General features: G+C 36.6%; 1 protein-coding gene and 2 long non-coding RNA genes across 3 annotated transcripts; all 3 read right to left on the minus strand.

Moving 5' to 3' along the window:
- Positions 1-183: 183 nt before the first annotated feature.
- On the minus strand, positions 184-522 carry LOC146900844 (uncharacterized). Its single transcript, XM_085736985.1, has one exon. The coding sequence runs from the start codon at positions 520-522 to the stop codon at positions 184-186; it is 339 nt and encodes a 112-aa protein (XP_085593111.1).
- A 514-nt stretch (positions 523-1,036) lies between these two features.
- On the minus strand, positions 1,037-2,807 carry LOC146900845 (uncharacterized). The gene is made up of 2 exons (XR_015023285.1): positions 2,585-2,807; positions 1,037-1,285 (listed from the first exon to the last, which is right to left on the minus strand). It is a non-coding gene; the product is annotated as an uncharacterized LOC146900845 (long non-coding RNA).
- Positions 2,808-5,822: 3,015 nt separating this feature from the next.
- LOC146900846 (uncharacterized) lies at positions 5,823-7,633 on the minus strand. Its single transcript, XR_015022817.1, has 2 exons — positions 7,411-7,633; positions 5,823-6,071 (listed from the first exon to the last, which is right to left on the minus strand). It is a non-coding gene; the product is annotated as an uncharacterized LOC146900846 (long non-coding RNA).
- Between the last annotated feature and the right edge of the window lie 2,704 nt (positions 7,634-10,337).

Consider the following 10,337-nt stretch of genomic DNA (forward strand, 5'->3'; position numbering starts at 1 on the left):
CACCCCTGCCACCATCAGTAGCTGCCGACGACGGTAAACTTTTGCATCATGCACCTCTCTCAAGGCATCCTCCAAATGCTGCCATTCCTCACACCCTTTCGGCACCAGACCGCATCTCATCACATCATAGATGTGGTCTCTGATGCGGCTCATCCTTCCGCTAAGCTGTAAGTATGCAAGGTCTCAATCATCTTGAGCAGCTTGGGCATCAAGGACCTCACGCTCTGGTGGCCTCGGCATCGGTACCGGCATGTCTGGAAGAATCATGCATGGATGAGACACCTGGTAAAACCACTCGATGTATCCATCTGCTACCTCCACACCATGGACTGCAGTCTCTCCCAACTCCTGAGGTGTCAGAGCATAATCAAGTGCACGCTGAAAGCGGTTTGTGATCTCCGCCAAGTTAACATCAACAGGTGCACTCTGAACGGGATGTCTCGGTATGGTCTGAACAAACCCAAACTGGCGAAGCACCCTCTCAGCAGATATCTCACCATGCGCTCTGTGCATCTCAGCCATCCAGAGTAAAGGCTGGCTGATAGGGCCAAACCGCAAGTGCACGGCCTATCGAAGTAATAGTAGTAAGTAAAAGTATCGTTCCGCTAGGGAGTTGTTCAACTTAATTAACCTTTAGTGAATGATTAGAGGGAGAGAAAGTTTAGTAAAAAGGGGTTTTGATTGCTGAAGATAAAAACAATATTAATAAAAAGCCTCGGGATCATTAGTTCATCATAATGACAAATCTTTCACTAGACAAAACCTAAACATCTAATTTCATGGTTTACACACTGATTTCTAAAGACCGGTTTCCCTTAGCCCCTCACCTTTCCAATGAAAGTCCGGTGAGAGTTTACTTCTAGCAACCAAGCCTATTTCGCTGACATGATTACTAGAAGATGCATAGAAGATTGAAACTACTCTTTGTCTCAATAATTGCAAAGACTATTTTGTAACACCCCGTTTTCCCAACATAAAAATTTCATTTAAAATCAGAGTATTTAATTCATAATGGAATGTCACACACTACTTTAACTTCTCAAAACAGATAATAATAATTATCCTTCAAATTCAACATCATGAAAATCTTAAAACTGTTGCAGCGGAAAATAGTTCAACATTTAAAAGTCTTGGCACGCAGGCCTTATTGGAAAATCTCATAAATTAGTTCATAAAAGAGACACGTAAGGAATAGAAGTAAAAGCAAGCCCCCATCCCGTTACGTATCAGAGCACCTAGACACCAAGTGAAGAGTCCACTCATGAACGCCTCTAATCTTTATTACCTGCACATTACCCACGGTCGAGGCAACATATACGCAGAAGGGGTGAAATTTCATAATCAATACATTAAGCATATAATCCAATACAATGCATTTAACAACTTAAACATTAATAACATATCATCAATTAACAATTAGCATATTTTTCATTTCATAACAAACACAATCATCAAATACCGTTACTAATTTTCATCGCAAATCATAATCAACTTAACACTCAACTTGACGACACAACTCATCTTTGACCATGCAACTCTATCAACTCAACAATAACTTGACAACACAACTCATCTTTGACCATGCAACTCTATCAACTCAACAACAACTTGACAACTTAAACAACATGAAACTTCTTGATATGCAAATGCATGTGGTACCATTCAACAACAAAATGAGCATAATAAGCTCTTCAACGTGTGAGCACAAAGGCTGCCGGGCCTAAAGCCCCCAACTTTAATGAGCACAAAGGCTGCCGGGCCTAAAGCCCCCAACTTTAATGAGTATGCAATGAACTCAAACTTCCAACAACTTAGACAACAACGTGAACAACTCGTACGACTCATAATCATGGACAACTTCTTAAATTCCAACAACATAGACCGACTCATGCAACTTCAAGACACTAACAGTCAACAACAGGAAACAACAGCAAGATACATCATTTAATAACACTTGAATGCGTTAACATCATCTAAGGAATGAATTACATCAACTTAAGTATCATAAAGCATCATAATATCATTCATGCAACACCACTACTAATCTCAGTCACCTAACATACTTCTGGAGTTTATGAAAGTATCCTAAACAGCTCTCTTACTTACTTCTAAGGTCAACTCAAGACTATACTTGCGAAAGGATCGCATCGGGACAATTTTGGGCGACTAACAGCCTAACTCGCAGTGGCGAGTGATTCTACTCGCAGTGGCGAGCTCAAAGGTCTGGCTCGCAGTTGCGAGCGATGTTACTCGCAGTTGCGAGTGTCTTGGGGTAGCTCGCAGTTGCGAGTGTTTTTGCTCGCAGGTGCGAGCGATGAATGTCAGTACGGCCAGAAACCTAAAAATTCCAACTTTTCTCTTAATCTCCTAATTCTAACCTCAATTCAACATCTAATTATCATCTTATGGTATATCTAAGTTCTGTACACTAATTTAGCATCAACCTAACATCTTTTCATGATTCAATCATCAAATTCGGTCTTAAACCTAATTCCCAATTCTCACCAAAACTTAATCTAATCATGCTAAATTCATCCTATAGAATCATACTCTTAATAATATTGAAAATTAGTCTCACCCTTACCTGGATTGAAGCTTTCACATCACATCATCAACGGCAACTAGAAATTCAATTAGTTTAATCATGGTTGCTTTATAAATCCGTGAAGAGGGATATGGTTGATTTGCAAATCCATTGACAACATTCGATAAAACCAGCAATAATAGATGACGGCTATTGGAATCCCTCCATGAATCAATAACGTCTTCTGAGACTTATAATTTGCCTACTATGCGAGATTTCTTTCTTAGGGTCATTAGGTTCCTTTTTGGTTGTGTGCGGCGCAGGAGGTATATATATATATCATATTTCCAAGATATGTATTTATATATAAATTAGGTTATCATAGTCCACAAACATACACACTTTGATTTTTCAATAAGACTTCCGTGTCCTCCAATCATTATATATATGTATATGTTTATAAAGAAACTACTTCTAATTCCGACTATATACTTAGCAACTAATAAATATGTATAAATTATCACACCAATTTTCTAAATTCACAACACAACCCCACTTCTAATATTTGTATTTTATTTTAATATCTTATTTTACTTGATAATAAAATAAGTCACCCAACGTAACAACTTCACAAAATCATATACTCCTCATAATTCATTTATAAATCACTCAACTTCATGAATCATATAATTCACACATATCAATCATGTAATCACTTAAATCATAAATCATATAAGCATATATTTATAAATATATTCAAAACCTCGCTAAATTAATTAAATAATTAAGACGGGCGTTACAACTCTCCCCAACTTATAGAATTTTCGTCCTCGAAAATTTACCTCAAGCAAACAACTCTGGATAAGACTCCCGCATCTTACTCTCTGGCTCCCACGTCAAGCTTTCGCCAGTCGCTCCATCCCAAACGACTTTCACAAAAGGTATCTCTTTGCCTCTCAACTTCTTCACTTCACGATCCTCGATCCTCACTGGTAAAGTCTCCACCGTAAGGTTGTCTCTTACGCGCACATCGTCTCTCTGGATCACATGGGACGGGTTTGGAACCTATTTCCTCAGTTGTAACACATGAAACACATCATGCAAATTCGATAAATGCGGTGGTGAACCCACTTGGTACGCCACCATTCCAACTCTTTCCGATATCTGATACGGACCAATAAACTTCAGAGTCAACTTCTTTGACTTCAATGCACGACCAACACCGGTCATCGGAGTAACTCTCAAGAACACATGGTCTCCCTCTTGAAACTCAAGATCTTTCCTACGCCTATCATGGTAACTCTTCTGTCGACTCTGCGACGCTTTCATCTTTTCTTGAATCATTTTCACCTTCTCAGTAGTCTGTTGAACAATTTCTGGTCCTAAAACCACACTTTCACCTGTTTCAAACCAACACAACGGAGTCCTACACCCCCGACCATACAAAGCCTCGAAAGGTGTTATTCCAATATTTGAATGATAGCTGTTATTATAAGTGAACTCTAACAACGGGAGATGACTATCCCAAGTTCCACTTTGCTCAAGTACACACACTCTCAACAAATCTTCGAGTGACTGAATCGTTCTTTCCGACTGACCATCTGTTTAGGGATGATAAGCCGAACTCAATCTCAACTTAGAGCCTAAAGCCTCTTGCAAACTCTTCCAAAACCTAGAAGTAAATCTTGGATCTTTATCTGACACGATGCTTGAAGGGACACCATGCAGCTTCACAATGTCTCGAATATAAATCTCTGCCAACTGAGCCACAGGAAAACTAATATTAATCGGAAGGAAGTGTGCCGACTTCGTCAATCTATAACAATCACTCAAATAGCGTCATTCCCTTTAGGAGTATTCGGCAAACTCGTCACAAAATCCATGGATATACTATCCCATTTCCATTCTGGTACATCTAACGGTGTCATCAACCCAGCAGGTTTCTGATGTTCTACCTTCGACTTCTGACAATCAAACAAGAGTACACAAATTGTGCCACATCACGTTTCAATCCAGACCACCAAAACAACTTCTTCAAGTCATGATACATCTTTGTATCTCCCCGATGAATACTCAAGTTACTCCTATGACTCTCTTCAAGAATCATCTTCTTTATCTCCTCATAGTCTGGAATACAAATCCTACTTCAAAACCTCAACACACCTTGATCATCGACCTTAAAGTCACCATCTTCAGTCTGATTACTAGCAACCAACAAGTCCACAAACTTAACATCAACCTTCTGCGCATCTTTAATGCTCTTCAAGAAATCATTATCTATTTTCAGCATTCCCAGCTTAACACTCTGAGACGACATTTCACAAACTAATCTCAAATCTCTAAACTGTTCAAGCAATTCAAACTCCTTAACCATCATAGCAGACATATGTAAAGTCTTCCTACTTAAGGCATCTGCAACAACGTTAGCTTTACCCAGATGATAATTCAAACTAAAATCATAATCCTTCAACAACTCGAGCCACCTTCGCTGTCTCATATTTAATTCCTTCTGATCAAACAAATACTTCAAGCTCTTGTGATCACTAAACATCTCAAATCTCGAACCATACAAGTAATGTCTCCAAATCTTAAGCACAAATACAACTGTAGCTAATTCAAGATCATGAGTAGGATAATTTCGTTCATGAATTCTCAACTGTCTTGATGCATAAGCAACCACCTTACCATCTTGCATAAGTACACCACCTAAGCCCAACTTGGACGCATCACAATACACCACAAAAGGTTCATCAGGTTTCGGCAAAATCAAAACTGGAGCCGTCGTCAAACGCTTCTTCAACTTCTCTCTTCGGCAGCAGACACTTCCTGATGTGCCGGTAAGATCGAACAACAATCTCTTCAAGAAAACTTCGGGAAATCCTCACACAATTTGCAAGTTATCACTCACTGGCTGATTCTCAATAGACAGTTACGCCATCAACGAAACCATCAAAATTCCATCACGTGCTAACTGCTTCAGCTGCTTAGTAGACAAAAACTCTGCTCCACTTTCTTCTTCGGCGGAAGAAAAGTACACCGACTTACTAAAACAATTAATACGAACATGGTTGTACTCCAACCAGTTCATACCAGGTATTGGTTCTCTACATAACAATTAACAATAAGTACAACTTAGATACAGTACAAAACTGTAAAACGACACAACGCGACTCAACTACTTGGCCGGACGGACCGACTTGCTCTGATACCAATTGTAACACCCCGTTTTCCCAACATAAAAATTTCATTTAAAATCAGAGTATTTAATTCATAACGGAATGTCACACACTACTTTAACTTCTCAAAACAGATAATAATAATTATCCTTCAAATTCAACATCATGAAAATCTTAAAACTGTTGCAGCGGAAAATAGTTCAACATTTAAAAGTCTTGGCACGCAGGCCTTATTGGAAAATCTCATAAATTAGTTCATAAAAGAGACACGTAAGGAATAGAAGTAAAAGCAAGCCCCCATCCCGTTACGTATCAGAGCACCTAGACACCAAGTGAAGAGTCCACTCATGAACGCCTCTAATCTTTATTACCTGCACATTACCCACGGTCGAGGCAACATATACGCAGAAGGGGTGAGATTTCATAATCAATACATTAAGCATATAATCCAATACAATGCATTTAACAACTTAAACATTAATAACATATCATCAATTAACAATTAGCATATTTTTCATTTCATAACAAACACAATCATCAAATACCGTTACTAATTTTCATCGCAAATCATAATCAACTTAACACTCAACTTGACGACACAACTCATCTTTGACCATGCAACTCTATCAACTCAACAATAACTTGACAACACAACTCATCTTTGACCATGCAACTCTATCAACTCAACAACAACTTGACAACTTAAACAACATGAAACTTCTTGATATGCAAATGCATGTGGTACCATTCAACAACAAAATGAGCATAATAAGCTCTTCAACGTGTGAGCACAAAGGCTGCCGGGCCTAAAGCCCCCAACTTTAATGAGCACAAAGGCTGCCGGGCCTAAAGCCCCCAACTTTAATGAGCACAAAGGCTGCCGGGCCTAAAGCCCCCAACTTTAATGAGTATGCAATGAACTCAAACTTCCAACAACTTAGACAACAACGTGAACAACTCGTACGACTCATAATCATGGACAACTTCTTAAATTCCAACAACATAGACCGACTCATGCAACTTCAAGACACTAACAGTCAACAACAGGAAACAACAGCAAGATACATCATTTAATAACACTTGAATGCGTTAACATCATCTAAGGAATGAATTACATCAACTTAAGTATCATAAAGCATCATAATATCATTCATGCAACACCACTACTAATCTCAGTCACCTAACATACTTCTGGAGTTTATGAAAGTATCCTAAACAGCTCTCTTACTTACTTCTAAGGTCAACTCAAGACTATACTTGCGAAAGGATCGCATCGGGACAATTTTGGGCGACTAACAGCCTAACTCGCAGTGGCGAGTGATTCTACTCGCAGTGGCGAGCTCAAAGGTCTGGCTCGCAGTTGCGAGCGATGTTACTCGCAGTTGCGAGTGTCTTGGGGTAGCTCGCAGTTGCGAGTGTTTTTGCTCGCAGGTGCGAGCGATGAATGTCAGTACGGCCAGAAACCTAAAAATTCCAACTTTTCTCTTAATCTCCTAATTCTAACCTCAATTCAACATCTAATTATCATCTTATGGTATATCTAAGTTCTGTGCACTAATTTAGCATCATCCTAACATCTTTTCATGATTCAATCATCAAATTCGGTCTTAAACCTAATTCCCAATTCTCACCAAAACTTAATCTAATCATGCTAAATTCATCCTATAGAATCATACTCTTAATAATATTGAAAATTAGTCTCACCCTTACCTGGATTGAAGCTTTCACATCACATCATCAACGGCAACTAGAAATTCAATTAGTTTAATCATGGTTGCTTTATAAATCCGTGAAGAGGGATATGGTTGATTTGCAAATCCATTGACAACATTCGATAAAACCAGCAATAATAGATGACGGCTATTGGAATCCCTCCATGAATCAATAACGTCTTCTGAGACTTATAATTTGCCTACTATGCGAGATTTCTTTCTTAGGGTCATTAGGTTCCTTTTTGGTTGTGTGCGGCGCAGGAGGTATATATATATATATCATATTTCCAAGATATGTATTTATATATAAATTAGGTTATCATAGTCCACAAACATACACACTTTGATTTTTCAATAAGACTTCCGTGTCCTCCAATCATTATATATATGTATATGTTTATAAAGAAACTACTTCTAATTCCGACTATATACTTAGCAACTAATAAATATGTATAAATTATCACACCAATTTTCTAAATTCACAACACAACCCCACTTCTAATATTTGTATTTTATTTTAACTAGTATGGACACCCGTGCCAAGCACGGGCTAGAATTTTGTCATAGTTGAGGGAGACAATATTATGATGTATCTAGTGTCAGTTAAATTCAAACATGGGATAAAACAACGAAGGTTTATTAACTAATAAGAGGGAAAAAAACTAATACTTAAGCATGAAATTTTTGGATGAAGACGCAGTATCATTCTCACTTATGTGGTTGCTCCATCTCAAATGTGTCGATCGACCGGTGCTGGCTCCTCCAGAAAATCCAACGATGGTATGTTATTTATGTTTAACATTGCGGAGGAGAAGTTCTTGGTGATGGAACACAGATATTGTGTCAAGTGTTAGTAAAAATTTCACTTTGTATGAAATAGTTTATGTAAAGAAACATATAAGTGAGGTAACCCATATATCTAATGTTTTAAGACTTCAGGAGAAGATGTGATGTCAATTTTAGTAATGTAGTTAGTCTTAGCCCAATGTGATGATACAATCAATTGTAGACTCCCGCATAAGTCCTAATATTATGATGATTTATTTTGTTAGTTTCTGAGTGTCATTGAATTCTTTTGGTTTGAATTTTAGTTCGTCATTCACTTTCATGCCATTTTTTTTTATTCAACCTCTGTTATTTCTAATTCCTTCACTTTAGGTTTTTGGTGGGATATGACAATGAAAAAATATAGATGTGTTATGCTGAGTTTACAAAATACATGTTTATTAGACATTTTAAATTGATGTTTTTTAATGAGACTAATACTTTGGTAACATAATTACTCAGTAATCTCTAACACCTTTTACAAATCTATATAATTACATGCAACTCACTCTATTTTCTATACCATCACGGATAAAACACGCACTCCTTAATTTTTTCACTTATCTTTTTTCTCGTGTTCAAATTCCTTTTTTTATCTTATTTCTTTTTCTAATTTACTTTATATCTTCTCATGAAAAAAACAAACAAAAACATTCATATATGTAACCGCCACTAACCCACATTTTTACCATGTTGTGCCTCTGACCTCATTTGACTATCACACCATATCAGATATACAGAGAGTCTTACATTTAAGGAAGAGATGTTAATGTACCATGTGTGAGTTAAAATTATAGATTGAATGAAATAGTATATATTGAACAACATATAGGTGGGAAGACTAATACATATAATGTCTTAAGCTTTTAGGGTAAAGATATGGTGTCAATCTAACTTGCAGGATTTTTTTCGTAGTCAAATATGATGCTCAAACCCATTATAGGCTCCCTCAGAACTTTGAACATTATAATGAACTTTTTTTAGTTTTTAATTGCTTAATTTTTTATATTAAATATAAGTTTTTGGATGTTGTTCCCTTTCATGCAATTTTTTTTATCCAACCTCTACATTTCAAGTACTTTCACTTAGGGTTTTTAGCACGATCTGACAATGAAAAATACATATGTGTTATGTTTAGTTGTAGTATATGTTTATTAGATATTTTAAATTAATGTGAACGTTTTTTTATTGACTATAATTTTGATGAAATAATTATTCATAAATCTCTAACTCCTTCAAATAACCCAAAAAATTACCATTAACTCTATTTCTAATATTACCATGGACAAAACACGCTTCTTTTTCCTCGTATCATTTGTCTCATGTTCAAAAAAAAAAATTATATTTTTTTTCCTACTTTTCTTTCTCTCACTTAATGAAACATGGGAACATAATAAATCTTCATCCATGAAACCATGATCAACCCACCTTTTCTACAATATTGTGCCTACGTGTGATCTTACTTTACTATGTCACCATATCACAAACACAAAGAGTCTTACACTTAAGGAAGATATGTTAATGTGTCCATTTTGACTTAAAGTCCCACATTAGATGCAAAAATACATGTTAAGAAACATATAAGTGAGATGATCGATATACCTCATACACTAAGATTTTGGATGATGATGTGTTGTCAATTGTATGGTTAACCTTAACCTAATGTGATGATCCAACTCATTGTAGTCACCATCAGAACTCTGGACCTTTTTCTTTTGTTACTGAACTCTGAACATTATGATGAACTGTTTTGTTAGTTTTTAGATGTCATTTATTTAATTTTAATATTAAATTGAAGTAGATGTTGAACAACATATAAGTTATATGACTCATATACCTACTACTTTAAGCTTTAGGGTGAAGATGTGGTGTCTAATCACTTGTTTGGTTTCTTTTAATCTAACGTGATGATCAAACTCAATGTAGGATCCCCCGAAACTCACAACAATATGATGAACTGTTTTTTTAGTTTTTAGATGTCATTTGTTTAATTTTGGCTTAATTACAGTTTTGGTTCTTCTATTTTCACTCACTCACGGAAATTGTCCTTCCATTTCAAAATTACACGGTCTTGGTGCCTCTTTCAGATTTTTGAACTTA

This window comes from Medicago sativa, chromosome 8 (assembly GCF_051527215.1).
Source record: "Medicago sativa cultivar Bolivia chromosome 8, Bolivia_mono, whole genome shotgun sequence".
Lineage (NCBI taxonomy): Eukaryota > Viridiplantae > Streptophyta > Magnoliopsida > Fabales > Fabaceae > Medicago > Medicago sativa.